Source organism: Uloborus diversus, chromosome 1 (genome assembly GCF_026930045.1).
Source record: "Uloborus diversus isolate 005 chromosome 1, Udiv.v.3.1, whole genome shotgun sequence".
Lineage (NCBI taxonomy): Eukaryota > Metazoa > Arthropoda > Arachnida > Araneae > Uloboridae > Uloborus > Uloborus diversus.
The window spans coordinates 181,505,199-181,529,767 of record NC_072731.1 but is presented as its reverse complement, the minus strand read 5'-3'; the positions used below and the strand labels follow the sequence as shown (position 1 = coordinate 181,529,767).

At 34.9% G+C, this 24,569-nt stretch overlaps 1 protein-coding gene across 1 annotated transcript in view; it reads right to left on the bottom strand.

The window, feature by feature from the left end:
• The window catches only part of LOC129217491 (phospholipid-transporting ATPase ABCA3-like), a 161,855-nt gene that overhangs the window by 100,046 nt on the left and 37,240 nt on the right, over nt 1-24,569 (bottom strand). Inside the window, exons 6-8 of the mRNA XM_054851803.1 lie at nt 18,200-18,437; nt 9,699-9,890; nt 6,517-6,695 (exon numbers count right to left, since the gene is read on the bottom strand). Coding sequence (XP_054707778.1) covers nt 6,517-6,695; nt 9,699-9,890; nt 18,200-18,437 — 609 coding nt within the window. The remainder of the gene's footprint in view (nt 1-6,516; nt 6,696-9,698; nt 9,891-18,199; nt 18,438-24,569) is intronic.

The following is a 24,569-nucleotide window of genomic DNA, read 5'->3' as shown; positions in this document are numbered from 1 at the left end:
TCTCTCAGTTGATCTTTTAACTCTCTTCTACATGGGAAGTAGATTGTTACAAAAACTATATCAGCGGTAAGTAAAAAACACGGGTGATTGGGTGCTCTAGTTTCGCCCTTGTTCTAATATTTACGAGAGAAGCCCAGAGTAGAGCCCCCTCACAATTCTGTAAACCCCACCAGTATTTATTTACTCAGTTAAAGTTTTAAAGAAAATTCTCCATTGCTTGCCTACAAAGCAACGTCTACACTCATGCGCTTTCGTTTTTCACTTCGTCTTCAAATCGACGAAGGGGAGCTGAGTGAACGGCACTCGCTGCTGCATGCCTCTTTACGAGTTGAAATATCTTGATTTCCATGATGCATGCAACACCCACGCGTGTTTTCTTCACCATTTTGACATACTGAAGGCGAAAGGAAAAGAACATGATTCATGGCTTAATGACACAGATTTCATCAAAAATGATTTCACTTTGTTGAACGACTCAATTTTGGCTGCGTAATATATAAATTATCAATGCATCACTTTGTGATTGGCATGAAGGAGAGACATCTATCATGTGCTTCCATTAGGAACGCATTTACATTGACCAAAAACTCGATTCACTGCAGGTTTTAAAAACCGTCACATGAAAATTTCATATGACAGAGAAAACGAACAGATCATTGCTGGACCTACCCTTTACCATGTGAAAAGCGAAATAGTTTAGACGAAGTACTGGTCAACTTCAGATTGCAATGTAAACGGGTGCTATAGAATCTGAACAACCGGTGTTAAGCAATACCACGCTAGAGCGCTTCCACCTCCTACTGATGCTTCTCTAGATCTATATCTAGCAGCGGCTTGGGGGTGGTAAATGAAGCAGGCTCTGGGTGTCACTGGATCATATCCTTTACTTAAATCCACAGCGTCTAGAGTCGTAAGTGATATGAACAGTGTTTCAATGTAGACACATTGCATGGCACTCTACACTCTCAGAAATGGACTTTCAAATTCGACGAAATTTTCTTCGTTTCTGACGAAATCGCTTCCAGGGATATGCTCCGAGCGAACATTTCGTCAAATTGAGGAAACTGCTTTCGTCTCTGGTTTGAAGATGCGAATTTCGTCAAATGTAACGAAATATTTCTTCATTCTAGTTTCGTCAAATCGACAATTATTTTCGTAGTTTTGAGAGCATTAGTTTCGTCAAATTAATTTCGTCATATTTGAGCATGTTAATTTTGTAATTTTTTGAGTTTATTTATTTCTTTTATTTTTATTTTTTCTTTTTTGAGCTGATTAGTTTTCTTTTTTTTTGAGAATACAGACGAACCTCGTTAATTCGAACACGCTTAAAAAGAATTACTTCTAAAACGGACTTTTTTTGTAATCCCTGTCTTATTGTTTTTCGGATAAGACGAGTTCTGTTAAGAACAATCGATTTTAATGATCCATTAAAGTTCGTTTTAACGAGGCTTGACTGTATTTTATAACATTTAGTCAAATCTTTACTTCAGAATCTTACCACCATAATTTCCCACTTTGATGCTCATAGTCACACTCACAGGCCCGTCATTTACGGGGGGGGGGGTCATGTATGGGGATTGACCTCCCCCCCCTCCTTGATTTTTGAACATTTATGTCTTTACGTACGAAAGGCCGTGGTTTTAGTTGGTTTTCTATAAATTTTTTGAAGAGTATACACCTTTTTCCACAATTGGAAAAAAAATATCGAAATCACTGGCCTGCACCCCCCCCCCCCTCCTCCCTCCGCCTAAAGCAAAAGGCAAGTATTTGTTGAAGAAAGAGGCACATAAAAGATGTTAAAAAAAAATTTTATTAATGTAAAAATACAAATAGACAATTTCTATAAAATGTAAAAGTAATTATTGCAAATTCAAGTTAAAGAACAATATGAAATGATATCTGGGAATGAGGGCTTTACGATGAATCGATACATCGTTAAATACGATGTACAGTACAACCTACATCATTGCACCGGTTTAGAATAAAAACCTCTAAACCGATAGATCGGTGTGCTCCACAAGTTTGCTTACATTCAAGCTTTTTTTTATCCAAGCAAAAAAAAAAAAAAAAAAAAGAACGGAAACCCGCATGTTAGTCCGGCCCCATAAAATCCCCATGGTATCTAACTAAACCCCCATAAGGGGAGTTTTCCTGCAAAAAATCTATGTTTTGCCGGATCTTTTCCAAATTTGGCACAGAGGTTCATTCTTGATGCTCAGGAACACTCATTGAGCAGTTTTTATCCCGCTATGGGGGGGGGGAGCAACCCTCACGGGGGTTCTCCTTATAAAAGCCAAGTTTTTGTCGGATTTTTTCCAAATTTGGCACAGAGGTCTTTTGATGCTCGGGAATGCTCACACAATGGTTTTAGTCCCTCTGTGGGGGGGGGGGGGCGCAACGCCCGTGGGGGTTCTCCTTACAAAAACCAAGTTTCTGCCGGATTTCTTCTAAATTTGGTCCAGAGGTCGTTTGATGCTCGAGAATTCAAAGGGTAGTTATCGTCCCTCTATTGTGGGGGGGGGGAGAGGGAACCCCATAGGGGGGGTGCTTATTTTAAAAACCACGTTTTTGTCGAATCTTTTCCAAATTTTACACAGAGGTATTTTAATGCTCGGGAATTTAAGCTGGATAATTTTCGTTCTTCTATGGGGGGGGCAACCCCCCCATCGGGGTTATTCTTATAAAAACCAAGTTTTTTGGGGGATCTTTTCCAAATTTTACAAAGAGGTCTTTTGTTGCTTGGGTATTTAAGCAGGGAAGTTTTCTTCCTCTATGGGGGGGGGGACAACCCCCATTGGGGTTCTCCTTATAAAAAGCAAGTTTTGGTGGGATCTTTTCTGAATTTGGCACAGAACTTCTTTGATGCTCAGGAATTCTCATTGGATAGTTTTCGTCCAGCTGTTGGGGTCTATTTTTTATTTATTTATTTATTTATTTATTTTTCAAAAACCAGTTTTTATAAGATCTTTTTCCAATTTGGCATAGAATTCCATTTAAGGCTCGAGAATTCCCCCGTTTTAATCCCGCTATGCATGGGAATCCCCCGCGTGGGTTTTTGTCGGATCTATTCCAAGTTTTGTACATTTGTCCTTTGATATTTGTGAATTCCCATAGGGTAATTTTCATTCCAAATTTGGGAAAATTCTGACAAAAGCTTGGATTTTTGCAAGAAAAACTCCCTTAATCAGGGGTTTGCCGCCTATAGCGGGTAGAATAATTCAAACTGCTTCAACTACTCGCAATGTAAGTATGGCGATGCATCACGATGTAAAAATTCCTACATCGTCCAGCCCTACTGGGAATATAGAAGTGCTACTTCCTCAGCAGACATTGGGTTCTGGAAGAATAAGACATAGGTTACTTTTATGCAGAGTTACATCATTATTTGCTCATGAGAAAATTGCTGGGGATTTACTTCTTCATTGCATCGCATAAAAAAAATCAAAAAAAAAAAAAATTATCAAACTAATACCATAAATTTTGAAGAAATAGTGCAATCAAATGGACAGCTTTAAGTTTGTATATCTTTGTTCGAAAATTAGATATAGAAAACGAAATTAGATAATCTTGAGAAAAAGCTTACCTTTTTCTTTTTTCAATCGATTATTTGTCTCATTAATTTTGCTTCTATGTAGAATGCTTGTTTCGCAAAATTTATGTTTAATACAGGAACTGTATTATTGCATGCAGTACATACTTCATATATTGGAGTACTTTGGTACATACTTCATACTTACCTATCTGGAACTTCAAGGGAAATTAGGTACTTTTATATAACATAATTGATTAGAATCTTACTGATTTACTAAGATAGATCCATAAGCATTAATGCAACCACTGCCAATGCTAAGACAGAATTGCAAGTAAGAAGTTCAAAGGTATGTAATGAAAATAATGACTAGCGTATCGAGCAAAGTTTGCTAGTTTTTATCATATACTTTTTACTTTCCTTTCAATTTTTCAATTGAAATTTTACATAAACATTTCACTTTGTCTACAGCAAAAACCATTACTCTAACTTAAATTTGGACTTACTAGTAGTTCATCTATGAAATGCTTCTGAAGGGAATTCCTTTTTTTTTTTTTGCTGATAATTCCTTGAGGCAGCAAATATGGCAATAAAATTGATGCTGCATTTATTTCAACTGTAGAAACTATGTATAATGGAAAAATTCATAATTATCACAAATCAGGTAACAAATTAACATAGAATTTAGCGTACTAAATGTGAAAATTAACAACAAAGAACGCTTTATAATTGTTATTATTTTCAAACATGCTACTAACTTACCTTTTTTTTAAATCAAGGTTACCTTCAATAACTTATTTTAAATTTGGGAAAAATTGAAAAAAAAATATTGAAAATATTTAGCTGAAAAGCAAAAAGATATACGTAGTTCTTTATGGAAATTAATATTTTCTTTGTAACTTAAAATGCTTTGTATTAAATTAATACTTTACTTCATTCAAAAGAAAAAAGAAAGAAACAGACTTTAACAAATAATGAAGTATTGATACAACATAAACAGGAAACAGCTGCAGAAGGAATGACATTACATAAACAACATAGGGTGCGACTTTAATAAGTCCGGTCAACGAGCCTAACAAAAAAAAGGGGAGGGGTATCATTTCCGAACCGTAAGCTGATAGCCAGTTTGCATTTATTTTTAATTGCAGTAAGTACTTTTTTCCCTCGATTTTTATGGACTTGTTTAAAAGGTTGCTAAGCAATTATTAAAAAATATTTTTTATTAACACTTTTGTGAGATAAAGTTCTTAATACTTTTTGATTATTAATTTCCTCAAAATCATATTTTATTTTGCTATTAAAATATTTCATGTAGTTTTGTTAAGAATTAACTATAGAAGATCTATTGTTTACCCATTCCAAAATATTAATCTTACCTAATGGGTAGAGCAATATTTCATTGAAAATGATAAATGTTACGTACACTTTTGGGAGCGAGCTACTGAATAAATTATTATTGTATTGAATAAAATATTACATGTAGAGTAGAAGAAGAAAAAAATACCAATACTTAGAGAGGGGATGGGGGGCGGTACATTTGTTTAAGAAAATAAAAATGCAGAGTAAAAAAAATATTATTAAACAAAAACACTTCGTTCACCAGAATTATATTAGTAAAATTCATGAAGAATGAAAACACATAACCATGTAACATATTCGACGTTGAAATTAAAAGCTTCAAAGTTCTATGCTATTTATCAAGGCGCTGTATTTATTATCTACGTTGCTGTAGCTACGGTGGAATTTTTTATGCAAGTTTAAATTCGTAAAAATGCTTTGGTCATCTTTGTCAATTGTCTAACGGAAATAAAGGAAGTACGTTTTCGGAAACAAAACACACATTTTCATTTGTAAATAAAAAAATAACGCTAGTTAAGCCTAACGTGGAGGTGACTCAAAGTTAGTTTATACAGAATTCCAAACCAAATCGAACAGATCGTTTTCAATTTTAATGTGCTTTAAATACAACAATAAACACAACACTAAACAAAAATGTAACAATACATAAAAGAAGGCACATTGCACATACAAATTTTAATAAATACTAACCTTTTTTATGAATCCTTTAGAATAACTGCCGTAAAATAATTTAACGAGCAAGTACAAGACTGAAACGAAAACTCCCAGAATGCACTATAATGTGACGAAATCGGAACGAAATTATTTCGTGAAAAATTTGAGATTTCTGGTTTTGTCAAATATCACGTGATTCGGTGACGAAAGGATCGTAGAAAATAACGAAATAGTGCTCGAGGATTGCTGAATCGTCAAAATTGAGCGTTTCATTTTTGACAGTGTAGGGTTCACCGTACCTACCACTACACGTGGTTTCACCGGTTGGGTGAGGCACGGAATAGAGCTTTGTTTTTTGATCTAGACCAGGAGCCGAGCAACCTCGATTCAGCACCTGAGAGGTATTGATTTGGAATGGGAACTTGGATAGGACTTGGTGACCACGAACATAGTTAACGTGCCTCGGTAACCATTAGTGAACACGGAGGATCTTCAATCAGCAGGAGTCGAACCCGAGCCCACCAGTTACGCCTTACCGTTCTGGCCACTACGAAATCTCCAAAAGGGACACAGGACCGTACACGTGCCCGTAAAAGGGACAAATCCGTCGAATCCTCAGACAGTATGGTGGTGGTGTGTGCGCTCCATTTGGTCACACCTGAGTATATCACACCAGAGCTCTGGTTCTTTGAGACGCCTACGGATTGAGCAGGACGTGAAGTTTCACTGGGTGCTAATCTAAAGTGGTGTTATATTAGTCCGGTTTATTGTATTTTGTTTGTAAATTCTTCCTGTAAGACAATAAACTCGGGCCTTTACGGGCTAGTCCTATTTATGGTTTTACTCCACTTTACTTTATTTGGATAATAAAAAAGATTCCGAATTTAAATTGAGTTTGTTTTTTCATCGTGTAAAAAAATTTAATTTCCGTACTCTATGAGTTTTCTGTACATTTTCAAAAGTTTATACTTAACTGTAAACGGAAAGTAAAAGGGTTTTGGCACTCCCAGTTGCCAAGGCCAAACCGCATCCACATACCAAATAATGATGATGTACAAGAAGCATGCAAAAATCATGGTTCCAATAACCATTAGCATATTTACATCAAAACTGGCATTGTACTCAGTCAAGTTCGTCCACAAAGCCCCCATACCTGTTGAAAATTAAAAGTAGTAAACAACGTAATACTGAGATTTTATGGATTTTGAAAAGTTTTAAATTGAAAATTATTTTTACGGAACATCTTGAATTGTGAGACTATTACTATTTTTTATGCACTCAATAGTTCTAAGGAAAAAAAGCTGGTGTTTGGAATCGCATACACTGCGTAATAGTCCAAGAGTCCATGAGTGCTAGATCTACGTCATAGGATAAAAGTTCAAAATTTTTATGCGTAAGGATATCACACAGCAGGTAAGAAAGGTTCGCTACGATTTAAGCTGAGTCGCTCTGGCTTTGGCAGGAAACAGTAGCAAAGGTGCGTAAAATTGCTGCAAAAGCTAAATACGTCATACATTCATTCCGTATGACGTGACCTGGTGGTCCCAATCCAACCATCCCCGGTTTGGAGGACATTTTAGAGAAATACAGACATGCCTATGAAACGAACCTATGCACATTCTCAGCTTCCAAGACACAAATCATGAGGATTTAGGATGCCTCAAAGAGAAGAAAAAAGTGGACTCCAAAAATATTTCCAGTGGGGAAGGGGAGGGGGGACCGTGCTAAACATGAGATTTCGTTTTACAAAGCTGATCCGCCATTTTGAGCTCTTTTTTTTTTTTTTTTTTTTTATCGATCCTGGATCCTCAAGACTTGGGTCTTACACCAAAGGGCACGACCCTGAGGGTCACGGATCTAGACGAAATTCTGGGTTTAGGTGAATTCCCACTAGATATGAACCCAAGTAAAGTGGTTTGACTGCATAGGCCGTAGTTCGGTCGTAATGGGGGTCTATAGTTGCTAGTTTAGTTCCAGAAAAGCAATGGTTTTATCTTTGAAATTCACCTTTTTTTACTCTTTTCTTGATATTGCATTGCAAGATCGCCCAACTGAATGCATTCACATTTTGGAATGAATTTCTCCGCACCTTTGTTGTACTAACAAGATACGCGAGAGATGTTAGGAATGCAAATATTGTGCCTAAGTTTCAAATTCCAAATAAAACGCTATTGCAGTTCCGGAACCAAACAAGCAAATTTAGGCCCTCCTTGAAGCCGAACTAAAGCCTATGCACTCAAACTATTTTACCTGGTCTCATATCTAGTATGAATTGACCGAAATCTAGAAGTTTATCCAGATTTTAGACTCTCAAGTTTTTGCCGTCTAAACCACACTGATTTGCACGACTCCATTCCAGAATTACAATGGTGTTTTCATTATGATTTGAAACTTAGGGAGAATATCTACCCTCTCAAGACATTTGGCACTTCTTGTCAGTACAACAAAGGGGAGGGGGCGATTTATTCCATGCTGTGAATGCATTTAAATGACCCATGCTGAAACACAAATGCAAGAAAAGGGTAAAAAACTTTTAATTTCAAAAGAAAAACCATTGTTTTTCTGGACTCAAATAACAACTTTGGACCCCCGTTGCAGCCATACTAGGGCCTATGCAGTCAAACCGCTTTACCTGGGTTCATATCTAGTGCAAAAGGAACTAAATCCTGAATTTCGTCCAGATCTGTAACCCTCAAGGTCGTGCCGTTTGGTAGTTAGAAGCTGAAAATTTGTATAGGTAAGTTTCAAATGCGTATGTTCAACTATATAAAACTTCGTTCAAATCGGAGATGGTCGGGTGACCACGAAGTCATTTGACATGGAATAACTCAGTGTTTGATACAACTTTTGCTACCTGTTTTCTGCCAAAGTCAGCGTGACTCCGCTTAAATAATAGCGAACTTTTCTTACCTGCTGTAATGTGCTAACGCAGAAAATTTTTGGGCCTTTATACTATGACGTAGGTCTGGCTGTGTTTGCTTTAATACAAAATCCTTTTACTGTCGCATCTTTTAAATGATGTTTAATATCCTTTTATTGATTTAATGTATAAATATTTTCCATTCATATGAAAAAACGACTTTTGATAGCGCATTTTTGCAATATACAGTTAATTAAGCCCTAATGAAAAGCAAAAGATTTGAATCAATTAATTTTTTCGTTCCCCGAATAATTGTTGATATATTTATTAAACAATTGTCCAAATTCAAAAAATATTTTTCAACAATGGCTAGGAATTTCATTTAGTCAATAAGAATAATGATGCTCTAGAAAAGCTACCTTAGATATTGAAACAAAACTAACATGCTATTACGGGAAGTAAAACATTCTTTATTAAAAGAAACTAACCATTTCTGAGGACATCATAAAAAGTTTTACTTACCATTATTTTCTAATGTGGAAAAAATGCTGAATATCCTTTTATTGATTTAATGTATAAATATTTTTCATTCATGTGAAAAAACGACTTTTGATAGCGCATTTTTGCAATATACAGTTCATTAAGCCTTAATGAAAAGCAAAAGTTTTGAATGAATTAATTTTTTCGCTCCCTGAATTATTGTTGATATATTTATCAAACAATTGTCCAAATTCAAAAAATATTTTTCGCCAATGGCTAGAAATTTCATTTAGTCAATAAGAATAATGGTGCTCCAGAAAAGCTACCTTAGGTATTGAAACAAAACTAACATGCTATTACGAGAAGTAAAACATTCTTTATTAAAAGAAACTAACCATTTCTGAGGACATCATAAAAAGTTTTACTTACCATTATTTTCTAATGTGGAAAAAATGCTGAATATCCTTTTATTGATTTAATGTATAAATATTTTTCATTCATGTGAAAAAACGACTTTTGATAGCGCATTTTTGCAATATACAGTTCATTAAGCCTTAATGAAAAGCAAAAGTTTTGAATGAATTAATTTTTTCGCTCCCTGAATTATTGTTGATATATTTATCAAACAATTGTCCAAATTCAAAAAATATTTTTCGCCAATGGCTAGAAATTTCATTTAGTCAATAAGAATAATGGTGCTCCAGAAAAGCTACCTTAGGTATTGAAACAAAACTAACATGCTATTACGAGAAGTAAAACATTCTTTATTAAAAGAAACTAACCATTTCTGGGGACATCATAAAAAGTTTTACTTACCATTATTTTCTAATGTAGAAATGATGCTGAATATCGTGAGTAAGGATCCCGTTGGAAGCAAGCATATGCCTAGTTTACTCCCTAAAGACAGCTGGAAATAGGCGTCATTATTGAAGACCATGAAATACAAGGTTGAAAATACCGAGAGAGTGCTGTTATAAATCACCAAAATTAAAACGATGGCAAAAACAGCTAGAAAAAATGAATACAACATTACTATTGCACGTATAGATAAGTAAAATAAATTCTAATATAATTCTATTTTAATAAGAGCTATCTAATTCTAAGTAAGTAATTAGGAAAACCACAATTAGAAAATGGATTGGATAATCAAATAGAAAAAACATTCGAGTGAAAACCATTTACAACAGTGCTGCTCAACCTTTTCACTGCGCAGGACCACTTGGTGCCCTTCTGAATCCAAAGCGAACCAAAGACGATAGAAATGATATTTTTACAACTATACTATAGTTCGAACTCGCTTCTAACGAGAGCTGTTTTAACAAGAACTCGGATTTAACGAGGATATCAAAAAATATTTGGTTCGTACAATGTTAAGTCTATGGGAAAATAACTCGCTTTTAACAAGCGAACCCCGTTCAAAGGAGCAATATTTTTGTAATTCGTAAAACTTCTGTTAATTTTTACCCCAGAAAAGATTATTCCATTTTTGGAAAAATTCCATTATATTTTGAATTCAACCGAAAGTTAAAAATAAGACATAAATCCTGAGAAAAAGGGATGACACGGCTCTTTTTTTTTTTTTTTTTTTTGGAAATTCGTGGAATTATTTAAATATTATATAGAGTAACGGCACCAGTAACAGACAAGGGTCAAGTAACAGACAGTCGTAAGTCTGCATTTAAATAGTAATAATTTTAGGCAGATCAAACTGATGTTGCTGCAAACCAAGAATACAGTGCAACCATCTAGGGTTCTCAGAGTGAATTTTATGAGCCAGTTGGTATTTACAAGGCAGTGGTGGAAGGTTATGAACAGCTACCACGAAGTCAGCTGGTGTTTCATGTTCATTTGAATATAATAAGGTTTTAGACCTAAAAATAAAGAACTTTTGCACATTTTGAAGAAAAAAGGGGAATTCTGTTCATTGCTCATCCTTTCCTCATCCTATCTGTTACTGGATATCATCAGAATTGTCGGACAGACACTTTCATGTAAGAATGAAAAAAAAAAAAAAAGGTTTCGAAATTGAAAAATATTTGCCTTCAAAAATTACGTTTTCTGGATAATGACCCTTATATACCCATGTTATAAGGTAACATGATATACTTTTCTTTTTTATATTACCTTATAATATAGATTATCCACTGTTCTTTTCATTTTGACAAGAAGGGGTTAAAGTGAGGTGTGACACTTTGTGACCAGGAGGGGAAGGGGAGATCTATATGATCAAAAAAGTGTGAAATCATTTATGGAAAGCCCTATAAAGAAAATCCAATTTCTAAGGCGCTCTTCTACTTCTTAATCAGTAGCATAACTAGGGGTTGGCAGGAGTGGCTCTCGTCAGGGGCGCAGCAGCCAGGGGGCGGCATTTCGACTGATCAAAAAAAAAAAAAATTAAAGAGTTTTTTGAGCAATCACGATTGCATATTGCTTTCATTTGACCGTTCTTGATTTTGTGGTTCTTTTTTCAGCTTGAACCAGGGGCTTCTGCAGCACCGCCACCCATCGGCCTCTGCAGGCTTGCGTCCTCTGGTCCTGAACACTGTCACCCAGAATCCGGTGGCGTGCATATCCTACATACACACACGCGCGCTCACACACACACACGTGGACGCCTTTACACACATACACACTGACACACATATGCGCTGACTCACACACACACTCACCTTTACACACATACACTCAGGCCTACGTTCATACACGTAGGTCTATGCACACACACAATGCCTACTACACCTACACACACACAACTATACACACGTAATCGCCCTGGAGGAGAGGCAAGCTTGAGGGGACAGGGGCCGTTTCTAGAAACAATAACTCCAATGAATAGAGTCCTGCCTAAACTCGAGATTGCGAAAAACATAATTTGGATTTAAAATTTCAGAATTCAATTTTTTTTTTTTTTTTTTGATTATAGAATTTAAAAAAAATGCGAAATTAAAAAAAATAAATAAAAAAAAAAAAACTCGCAAGAATCTACTGAGAAGGAACATTGAACATCATTAAAACTCACTCTAAAAAGGAAAATAAGAAAAAAATTACAATGCTGCCTCCTATTTGTCGAATCAATTAATCAGAATGTTCCAAAGAAAAAAAAAATTTTTTTTTTGGAGGTCACAATGACCTTCGGTAACTTTCCATATGGATGACTCTGGGGGGGGGGGCACAATTTCTTTAGTTCGCCAGGGGCGCTAGACCCCATAGTTACGCTACTGTTCTTAGTAGCCTAATAAAACCTCATCTAACTGAACCGGTACAGAAAAATAATGTTCGTTATTTTTAAGGTAATGTTTCACCATTGTCGAGTGTATAGTGCGTGATTAGAACATAATTTCATATTTTTCTCTTTTCCACATAGTGAAGGTAAATGTAACATGAAAGCTCTTTCTCCGTGAACATCATAGAGTTACGGATCACGTCAAATTTCAAAAAGAAACTCATTTATCCCTGTGTTCTTTATTATTAATCAAAACTGCAAGCGACATTTCTTTCCCAAATTTAGTACTGAATTTAAAATTTTGACCAATCGAATCAGTGAGTTTTTTTTTTTTTTTTCTGAGCAATCACGATTGCTTATTGTTCTCACTTGACTGTTTTTGATGTTACGCTGATTTTATTTTCCCACCCGCACCTTCTGCCAGCACCACCTTCGCCTCGACCGGCCTCACGATGCGGCTGCTCTTGCGAAAACCATCTCCAGGTTGCGTCCATATCCTACACACACTCGCATACACACACACACGCCTACACATACACACACACACACACACGCCTACACATACACACACACACACGCCTACACATACACACACACACACACGCCTACACATACACACACACACTCATGCCTGCGCACAGACACAAACACAAACTCCTACACACATACACATGTACACACTCATGCCTGCACACAGACGCAAACATATATGCTTACATACACGCACACACACGAATGCCTACACACACAACACGCACACACAAGCATGCATACATACACACACGCACCCACACACATGCGCCTACACAAACACACACATGCATTCATACACACACACGCTCGTGATCGAAAAACATAATTTGAATTCAAGATGCCAAAAATTCAAATTTATATATATTTTTGTCTTTGCGAAAAGAATTTGTTTGGAATTTCCAAGTTTGTGAGCATTAGTTTCTAATGGATCCTTTAAAAAATACGATCCCGATTTAATGAACCTCTATTTAACGAATTTCGCGATTTAGCGAATTTTTCTTTTTCCCAATGTAAATGAAGGCAAAAACCCCTATTTACCGAATATCAAACCCCGAATTAACGCATTATTTTAACAGCCGATTTTTTTTTTAAATTTTAATTAGGAAATAATGGATTGTTTTCCAAATGACTTAACTTATATTGTCCGAAGCAGAAGAAGACTTTTCTTAGAGTCACCAATTTTTGACGGGCGAGGGGGAAATCAATGAATAGCGATTCTGATGCAGAAAGCGATAATGAAACTCCTATTAAAACTTACTTTTTGAAATGCTTTACATGGCCTGGAAACTAAAAACATATCTCATGCCGCGGGCTATATATGACATAGTATTTTCTTTTCTCCATAAAGTTCAAAGAGAACTATTTCGAGTCAAATATCAAGAAAATTATCAAATGTCTATTACACAGTACGTACCTTAAAATTTCAAATTAACTAGTGTAATAAGTAATACTGAGTAAAACGTCTTCACTTTCTAATTATGGATATTTTTGCACAGTTGCTTATTAGGGCTTTTAGATAAGCTAATTGCAATATTTAAAAAAAAAAATTCAAACTCCGATATTACGTATAACCCCGATTAAGGTTCGGTCCCGATGAATTCGTTAAACGGGGTCCAACTGTATCAAGAACCATTTTCAAGCACTGAAAATAACTAGCTTTTTTTTTGAGCAATTACGATTGCTTATTGCTTTCATTTGACCGCCCTTGATGTCCGGTTCATTTTTCAGAATGGACCAGGGGCCTCTGCAGCACCGCCGTCCACCGGAGGACGGAGCTGCTCCTCTGGTCCTAGCCTCCACTAGCAGCACTGTCCACCGGAATCCCCTCTTCCTAGGCGGTGGCGTCCATGTCCTGCATACACACACGTCTACACACAAACAAGTCCTTACACTCATACACACATGTAACCGCCCAGGAGGAGGGGCAGGCTTGAGAGGACATGGAGCCGTTTCTAGAAACAATAGCCTCCAATGAGTCCTGTCGCCACTCGTGATTGCGAAAAACATAATTCGAATTCAAAGAGTCAGAATTCAAATTAGATACATACACACACACACACACATATATATATATATATATATATATATATATATATATATATATATATATATATATATATATATATATATATATATATATATATATATATATATATATATATATATATATATATATATATATATATTAGGGTGGAACGAAAAAAAACAAAATTTTTATTTTCGAATCGTAATAGTGCGGAAAAGTTGCGATTGGTGAAGACTGACAAAACAAAACAAAAATTTTAAAAATCGGATAATATCTTCCGATCCCGCAACGAGCCTGAATATTTGAAAAAATGGAAAATTTCGTGTTTTCTTAGTGATTTTTCAAAAATTTTGTTTTAATGTTTCTTTTTAAGGCTCTAAGACGGAAAAGTTACGATTGGTAAAGCCTTCAGAAACTTTAAAAAAAATTGAAATCGAACAATACCTTCTGATCCAGGAACAAGCCTAAAAAATCGAAAAAGTTGAGAATTTCAGGTTTTTTCCGAATTTTTAACATTTTTGGTTCAATGTACTTTTTCAGACTACAGAACGGAGAAGTTACATTTAGTGAAGACTTAAAAACAAAAAAAAAAAAAAAAAATATCTTTTTGAAATAAAACAATATCTTCCGATCGCGCAACGAACCTACATATTTGAAAAAATGTAAACTTTAAGCCCTTTTTCAGCTTTTTTTTTATTTTAGTTTAACGATCCTCATAAGTTCGGCATGAAATACTAATGGAAGAACGTTTGTTTATAAAACAAATGTGATATTTTAGTATTAGCCTGCATGTGAAATTTTCCACATGGCCCTTTAATCCCGCGAGACTTATATTTGTTTATGCCGCTCAGTACAGTGTATGCATCTAATATGCCCCATTAGCGTCTCACGATCTTGAATTTATGAGCTTTTTAATTGACTTGTGTCTATAGGTATCTTACTTAAATGAATAAAGCAGTCGTGCTGGCATCAGTATTTCTCAATGTTTCTAATATGCGTGTGAAGTCGATTTGCTCTGCTAAACGTGTTTCAAACATGAATCCATCTTTGCAGAAAAGAATTACGAGAAAGTCCTTTGAGTGCCCTATATTTGGCCACCCGAGAAATTTGCCAACAAATAAGCTCCCTACTTATGAAAATGTACTTCAAAGTTGCTTTCAAGAGAGATTTGAGCTAGAAAAGTCAATAACACGAAAGTGAGTTTTTCCATTGTTAAGGACATAGAGGAGCTAAAAGTTAAATGTATCTTTGATAAGGCCTCGATTCCTACAGTTTCCCTGAAAAGAATTGCTCAGCTCATTGATATCTTCTACAAAAAATATCTTAATTTCATGAGATCTTGCAACCGAGACAAGGATAAACCAAAGTTTAAAGAAAGGATTGATAAATTTAAAAAGTGAAGCAAGGAAACTCTTTGACGTCTCTGCGTGTAAGTGCGTAATGAATGTTGTTTGCACTTGTAAAAAGATCCTAGACATTTGTGAATGTCCAATTTACATGAAATGTACGTGTGAAAAATCTAAAAAGATGCCGATCTCTGAACAAAGATTTCTCTATCTTCAGAGGAAACATGGTATAGGAAAAATTGGAACTTTGGACCAAAAGGAAACAAAAAGGTTGAAAAAAAGATTTCAAAGAAAAGCCTATGCCTTAAAACGAAAAGTTACCGAGTGCGTTTCAGTCATGAAAGATGAATCTGATCTTTCAAATGAAGAACAACCAAGTTGTTCAGTCACGAGAGAACCTGATAATGATTACAAGTCAACCGACTCAGAGAAGAAAATCCGGTGGCAGATGAGGATTAAGCTGAAAACTACGGCACTAAGTAGCGATCGTTACGGCGTATCTGATCGTGCAACTGCTGCCATAGCATCCAGTGTGCTTCAAGACGTTGGCTTAGTGACTGAAACAGATACTTCTAAAGTTGTTGATCGACAAAAAATTAGGAGAGAAAAGAGCCAAAATAGAAAAGATCTGCAAAGTAGCATTAAACAAGACTCCGTTCGGGGTATTTATTTTGACGGAAGAAAAGATGATACTTTATATATAGATAAGATTGAATCAAAGCAATTTCGGCAGTGAAAGAAGAGCATTATTCTAATATCAAAGAACCTGATTCCGTTTATATTGGCCACGTGTCTCCAAACTCTGGATCAGCCAAAGACACAGTGAATAGCATTGTTTCATATCTAAATGAACAAAGAATTTCACTGGATGATTTAGCAATCGTAGGTTGCGATGGTACTAAAATCAATACTGGGTGGAAAAGTGGCGCGATTCGTCAATTTGAAATTTATATTGGACGACCATTGCAATGGGCTATTTGTTTATTACATTTCATTGAGTTGCCTTTTCGCCATCTTTTTCGGTATTTGGATGGTGGAACAACTGGCCCAAATTCGTTTTCTGGACCAATAGGAGAACAACTCAGAGGTTGCGAAAAACTGCCAGTAATAGATTTTCAAGCAATTGACTTACAATTCCAGATGTAAACAGAAAGTGCTTGAGCAAGGATCAAAGATATCTTTTAGATATATCTCAGGCAATAAAGGGTGGCTATTGCCCAAATGATTTGTCAAATCGCGACCCCGGCCCACTCTCACATTTCAGATGGCTCACTTGTGCAAATAAAGTCCTTAGACTGTATGTAAGTGTATCGATCCCATCAGGTGACTTAAAAGACACAGTGACTTTTATTTTGAGATGTTACATGCCGGTCTGGTTTGTAATAAAGAACCGCAAAAATTTCACAGACGGTGCCATTCATGTTTACAGAACAATTCAAACCTGTCGATACTTACCTGACAATCTAAAAAAAGTTGTTTACCCTGTCATTGAAAGAAACTCTTTCTTTGCGCATCCAGAAAACTTATTAATGGCAATGGTGTTTGATGAAAGGAGGCACATAAGAGAACTAGCGTTTAAAAACGTCTTAAAAGCCAGGGAGTCTGTTTCTAAAGGCAAAAGCATTAGAAACTTGTCATTCCATCTCTAAATTTCGAAGCTGAAGATTACACAGAGATTATTAATTGAAACACGACAAAGCTATCTTCTCCACCTTTTCTTCGAAAAGTTCCTAACAAAGACATTGAAAATCTTATAGCAACAGGCACTATACCCGAGTGGGATATGAAACTATTCCCCTGCCATACGCAATCTGTCGAAAGATGTGTGAAGCTAGTGACGGAGGCTTCACTCAAAGTGTGTGGATTTAAATCAAGAGATGGCTACATGAGAGCAACATTGAAATCTAGGTCAATTATGCCCGAATTTTCCAAAAAATCTGATTATAAATTAGCTTTAACAAGTAACACTTAAAACAATAAGACTTGTATACTGGATTGTAAATTTGGTAAATATTTTATAACTTTTTATTATTTGAAAATGTTTCATTGTTGTAAAGAATGGTAGTTTTGCATGTTTAGAAGATACCTTAAAAGTCAAGAAATAAATTAATGTTTATGTGTAATGTAGTGTTTTTTAAAAAGCTTTTCCCTGTAACACCGGGGGAAAAAACAAGAAGAACAATTTTTCATCACTATAAGAAAAGATGAAATTCTCATTTTTTTAAAACTTTTCATGCTTGTTCCTGGATCAGAAGGTATTATTTGATTTCAATATGTTTTTTTAAACTTCTGGAGGCTTCAGCAATCGTAACTTTTCCGTCTTAGAATATTAAAAAGAAACGTTGGAGCAAAGTTTTTAAAAAATCGCTAAAAACACATGAAATTTTCCATTTTTTCAAATTTTTAGGCTTGTTGCGGGATTGGAAGATATTATCCGATTTTAAAAATTTTTGTTTTGTTTTGTAATTCTTCACCAATCGCAACTTTTCTGCACTATTACAATTCGAAAGTAGAAACTTTGTTTTTTTCGTTCCACCCTAATATATATATATATATATATATATATATATAATCTTTTTTTGCGTGTGGTAAATAGTGGGAGCTATCCCGTCATTACTCAATTCATTTCAGTTAATTTCTAAATTTTAGCTCTAACGTCAAAGGCTTTGGTGAAAAGATTAAAACTTACGTTTATTAAAAAATGTTGTGAAAGCGAAGCAGAATAAGATTAGTTGAGCCATAAAGAGCAGAAGCAAAATGAAGAGGAGGAAAAAGTCAGTATTTTCCAAAAACACCATGGAGCACTTGACTGGTGATTTGTAAACGATGGCGATGATGAGCATCGAAAAGGCTCCGACAGAAAAGAAGTTTGTAAACGTGCTGCTCCAGTAGATGAGGTCTTTCATGCCCATCATTTTAAGAAGCTCCTGAAAATGGAAACACATTGAATGGTTTCACACGCAAAAAATACTGCACAACATGAAAAATGTTCCTTAGAGGATATCGTACCCTGACAACAAAAGTGGCACAAATGAAAAAAAAAAAATTACAGAATGGTTTTAAGTGTCTAAATTAATCACGCAGAATTAAAATTAATATTTTTTTCTTCTTAATTTTAATGATACCTCAGCATTGATTATATGAGGCAGTGAGAAACAAAGGGATGTTTTTTATTTTTTATTTTATAAGCTAAACAGCTTCACATACATAGAGGACTGCGAGCCAGGCGCCTTGCCTCCGGACATACACAGGAAAGATGTACAATACAAGAGAAGGAAATAACACCCAGGGTACCGGCGGGAACCGAACCCACAACCTCCGGCTTAGAAGAGGAAGCTTCTACCACAGAGCCACGGAGGCCCCAAGAAAGGGATGTAAGTGGACATTTTTAAGTTTTGAGTGAAACACATTTACAGTTGCGGTCCTGAGTAGGCTTTCATTGAAAAGGTTTTCAAAATCATGCTGTACATCAGCACCTACCAGAACCACGAGTACTATCTCTTGCCCCAAGACAGAGGAGAGGTTCACCTAGCATTTGTACAGGTTATCTCTAAGTTTTTAATTTTGCCACTTACAACCCTTTGCTTCCCACTGCCTCAAATGGTTTTTCCGCCATATGACACCAACACTGCAAGGTAACTTTAAATAAGTTTTGTGCCTAGGAAGAGCATTATTTTTACATATTAAATCAATACTTAGAACAGGGGTTCTCAAATTGGGTGCCGCGGCACCCTAAGGTGCCGTATGAAGAGACGAGGGGTGCCGCGAAATGTCCACGGTATCAACAATATATATTTAAGGTGGGTATACAAAATAAGGTTATTTTCACCAATAAGGTCGTTTCCTCATTGATATAGCATAATAAAAATTTTCCAGATCATGACTTCATCATCAACATTAACTGATGATTAAGTGTTATCAATAAGTAGTTTCTAATTACCAGGCAACAGAAAGAAACAGAAACCATGTAACGAAAGTTATTACAGACGAAAATTACACAATTTTGACAAAAGTGATGTCAAAACTACCTGACCGCATTTTACAGTAAACTTAGTTTCTACATGAATCACTTGTAGGTTAAGTAGTTTGGTATAAGTTAGGTAGTTTGGAAAAAGTTCTTCATTGTTCTTAAAGCCTAAGTTGTGTTCCTAACAAGGATAAACCATCTTTCTTCGTTAAAACTACTGAAAAGCATAATTGAAACTTAAATTTTCACTTTTTATTTTTTTTTCTTAGTTATATGAGTCATCTGGTGAGCATGCAAAAGCTGAAGCCAATTTAATGATTCATGAATGAGCGAGATAGTAGGTTATGAACCTCAAGGTTGTCTTAAGGTGTTATTTGGTGCACTTACCTTATATAATAGAAATGGACTGGGGTACCGTGAAAAAGTTCTAATTCTTCAAATGGTGCCGCGAGTCGAATAAGTTTGAGAACACGTGACTTATAGAACATTTTTTCAAAATTTTAAGTTGAATCACTTTTGTTGTCGGGGTGCGATATGTGTGTCTTGTACGTTTTTGGTTGAAAATAACGAGCCTGGATTTTTTTCCCTTTTTAGCCTACTTTCCCAGTAAAAGTCAGAGAAAGAAGAAAAAAGCATGAAAGAAGGCTTAATATATCTTAAAAATATCTCGAAAAACAAAAAAAAGTCAAAAATAAATAAAATAGTTAGATAAATATTGAAGAATTAAAAATTGGAAAGTAGGGTATTGAGATGGGGAAAAATGTTTGTCGGTCTGTCTGTCCCCCCCCCCCCTAATAACTTTTGAATGAATGGTCCGATTCGAACAAATTTTTTTTTGTTAGAAAGATCTCGGCGAGGACATCTCATTCCCATAATTCATTTTTTGATTTGAATAATTTTTCGTTCAATTTTGAACAGTTCAAAAAACTTAACATTAGCGCCTACGGGGAAATTCAAATCAAAAATAAATCTTGAACTTAGAAGTGAAGTGGCTCCAAACAAACTTTGTAGGGAAAAGCTTTTGATGAAAAACATGTATCGAAAATATCTTTTTGATTTGAACAAGTTTTCGTTCAATTTTGAACAGTTCGAATCTCTTAACATTAGCGCCTAAGGGGAAACTGAAAGTCAATACAGATTCCGAACTTAATGGCGGATTTACTTCAAACAAACTTTTTACGTAAATAGCTTTTGACGACCTACTCTCGACTCCGACTCCGATAATTTTGGCACTCCTGACTCCGACTCCAGTGCCCGAAAGTTACTCGGACTCCGACTTCCCGACTTTGAATCTGACTTCGTAGCTTTGGCAAAAATTTATGCACGGAGGAAAAATGGCTGACTCCGACTCTTGGATATTCGACTCTGACTCCAACTCCTGTATCAAATAATAAGTCCTACTCCGTCTCTGCAAATATTGGCAGACTTGCGGACATTTTGGGGAAATGACCGATTTCAACTTCGAGTCTTTGAATTTAAAACTTTCGGCTCTCTTTTGTCCCAAAATCAGATGGACTCCGACTCTGACTCCACAGCCATGGTTTATACTGTGAAATAATTGTTTTAAATATGTTTTGATTTTATTTTCAAGCTAAAGTTTTAATTTATGCATTCAGTTTTTGTCGGAGAAATTCGGAGTCCTTTATGTTTCTACATAAAAGTATGCTCAGACGATTTTTTTTTTTGACAATGAAAATTATTTCTTTAAGTTGACATTTTATTGTTTTTATTTATTTTTGAAAGTACATTAATTCATTCTTAAAAATTTTTTTGGCAACAGGGGAAAAACAAACGATTTTTTTTTTGATATGATTATTTTAATGAGTTTTTAATTTGAATTCTTTTTTTTTTCCTTTTTGAAAGCGGTTGAAGATTTTTTTTGAGGGAAAAAATGTGTTTAGCTGCTTTGTTTAAAAGGTTCTGCTATTTTATTTGTTCTTCTATTTATTTTTTACGTATCTACTTCTTTAGATGAGTGAGGCATACTTTATTTCTCGAATCAGTTTAAAATATTAAAAAATATGTTTGAAATAATTTACAATTTTAGCTAATTTTGAGAATACTGATCAGATACTAGAAAGTCGATATTGGTATACGGTAAAGTAAGCTCGTTTAATTCTAGACAGAACTTCTTGTTTAATTTACCAGCAGTATTTTCCCAAACATTCACATTTTGCGTATTATTTCGATGAACTTGTAGCGACCTTCAAGAAAAAAACCCAACCGCTTCATTATAAAAAAAAGAAAAAAAAAAAAATGAAACACGACTCCTGGAAATTAATTTGCAGCTAATATGTCCAAAGTCTGCCAGCAACATAACTCGCAAAAAACAGGAAATTTTCCCACAAAAAGTTTTTAAATTTCCTGAAATTAACCTGAAATGCTTCTAAAAATTCCGAAACCTTCCCAATCAAAGCCAACTGGTAAAACTCAAGAATCTTAAGTGAATTAGCTTGACCTTGACACCTTAATTTACCAGGAAAGTTCCTAAAGCAAATACAGTGGCTCCCAAAAGTGTTCGTACACCTTGAAATTTTGTAGTAAAACCAAAATAACGCAAAAGTGAATTCGAATATGAAGTCCAATTTTCTTTACACCATTCCTATGCCATTCTGAATAAAATCCAGTAGTTTTTTTTTTTTTTTTTTTTTTTAATATTGCCAGGTTTTATTTTTGAAATTTGTCAAAAAACGAAGAGAAAGAGAAAAAATACGCCACAAAAGTCATCGTACACTGAAATATTTTCGAATAAATTTGATTAAAATTAGCATATGTGGTTTTTTTTATTATTTTTGCATTGTAATGACACTGTAAAGTCATTTGCCGTTAATTTTTTGTCTATTTATTCACTAATATTCTGCTTATTTTAAAATAGTAGGTATGCGTAAAAAACAACAAACACTATTCGAAATTTGATTTTTTTCCCTCATAACAGCCATAAATTGGTTTGAAATGTCTCTAAATTAGGTAATTTATATCATTCTTTAGTGAAGTGCTTGCTAAAATGCTTTAAAGGCAAGAATCGGATCGAAAACAAGGTAAGAAAAGGTCAACTGGCAAAGTTAACAATACGTGATCGGAGGTTTACAGTTAAAAAAATTATGAAAAATACACATTTGAGTGCTAAAAAGTTTCTGCAGAATTGAATGAAACATTTTACGTTTAATTTTCACCTAAAATTGTTCGCCAAGTTCTCTGATTAGTTGGATTAAATGGGACCTCTTCCCGCAGAAATTTTCTTGTTCGTGCGAAAAACAGTAATCTTACGCTTTCCGTCGTAATATCAATGATAGAGAAGTTCAAATCGTTTTGGAACAACGTCTTACTTATAGATGAAAATAAATTTAACATTTTGGGTTAAATAGTTGTATAATTGTAAATAGAAGAAAAAATGAGGAATTTAATCTTAAGAACTTAGTTGGATCAGTTAATCAGGACGGTGAAGGTATTTTAGTGTGAGGGTGCACAGGGTGGCGACAGGAACTGTGAAAAAAAGTTCCCTGACTTTTCCCTGATTAGGTTCATCAAATTTCCCTGATTTACGTTACCAATGCTTGTGGTTTCCTTCCTTTGCTCTACTTGAAATCCATTGTATGTTTGTATAAAATGCAGTATTTTAAACGTTTTAAGTTGTGTAAATTGTTGAACTAAAGATATAATTTTAAAATGATGCCGTTTTTTAATAAAATGTTTTTAAAAAAAAACATATCAAGTTAATTTTTTTGAAAAAAAAACCCTACAAAACAGTATATTAAATTTTTCTATATGGAAAGTTATATGAATTTTTTAAAACATACTTTACTTCCAGCAACCACTTAGCATAAGATTTTTAAAATCACTCTTAAAAACATATGCGTATTTATGATAGAATTAAAAAGTAATTGAAATTATTTTGAACTAAATTTTCAAACAGTATTATAAATTGTTGAAAGAAAAACAAGTAATAGTGAAATAATAGAAGTAATGTAGTTATTCTTATAAAACAAATTGACATATTTATGCAAAGCAGATGAAACCTTTTGACATCCATTCATAGGGAGCTTTTCTCTAATCAAGAACATAGGTTTTAATGAATGATTACAGCATTTTAACAATAAAAAAATAAAGATATTTACTTAAGTACACAAGAGAACTCTATTTCAAACGATTTCAGTATGTATCGAAAAAAATCTTAGGTTGCTTTTGTAACAAACAGCTTTAAAATGCAAGGGGAAAAAAAGGGATTGGAAAGTTAAATCGTTTAGCATTTAAAAAGAAAAAAAAGAACAGGATGAGATATTGCCAATTTATGTTTAAAGTAGTCGCCTTTTTCAGAACAATGACTTATCTAACTAAAATATTATTTTTAAGCTTTTTTTTTTCTTTTTTGTAATCATCGATACAGTTGCCTCGCGCCAGGTCTCAGCTTGACTTTAGCAGCATAAAGCCGGATTTCAGTCACAAGTGCTTGCCTTCAAAAGGTAAATTATAAATGAACAAAATGGGTAAAAATGGGTTAATCTAAAAGGGAAGTTTAGCAAGAAGGCAGAGCAGTCCTTGTCGCGGCGGATTTACTATGTCGCAAATGTGTCAATTACGAGCCCCCCCCCCCCCCCCAAGACCATAGGGACCTCGAAGAAAATTCAAAAGCGCAGATGCAAAATGTGTTGTTTTGGGTCAGACAAAGGGCTCCCAAACCTGTAAATGCGCCACTGGTTTTAGTCAAAATGTAATTGACGAAACTTTTTTCAAAAGTTGTCCAGACGTTTTGCATCCAATGTCTAGACGTCTTAGAATGACAATTAAGTCAAAGCCCTAAACCCACACCGAAAGGTCAATTATTGCTAGGGTTTCGGCAGACCTATAGAGGTAAAAAGACAAATACATTGAGTTCGAGGAGTGTGACTAACTTGTTCTCAATCTTAGTTATTTTGAAGGTTCTTCTCGTCTTCAAAAGACACAAGAAAACCCCTCCCGCCCAGAGCCGACGGAAATGGTCAGATGGTTTTATTCAGTATACGTTACAAGTTCAAACTTTTATGAAAAAAAAATTTTAAATTTATCTGGAAATAAATTTATTTTTGCTGAGAAAAGCTGCATCCGAAAAAAGCGA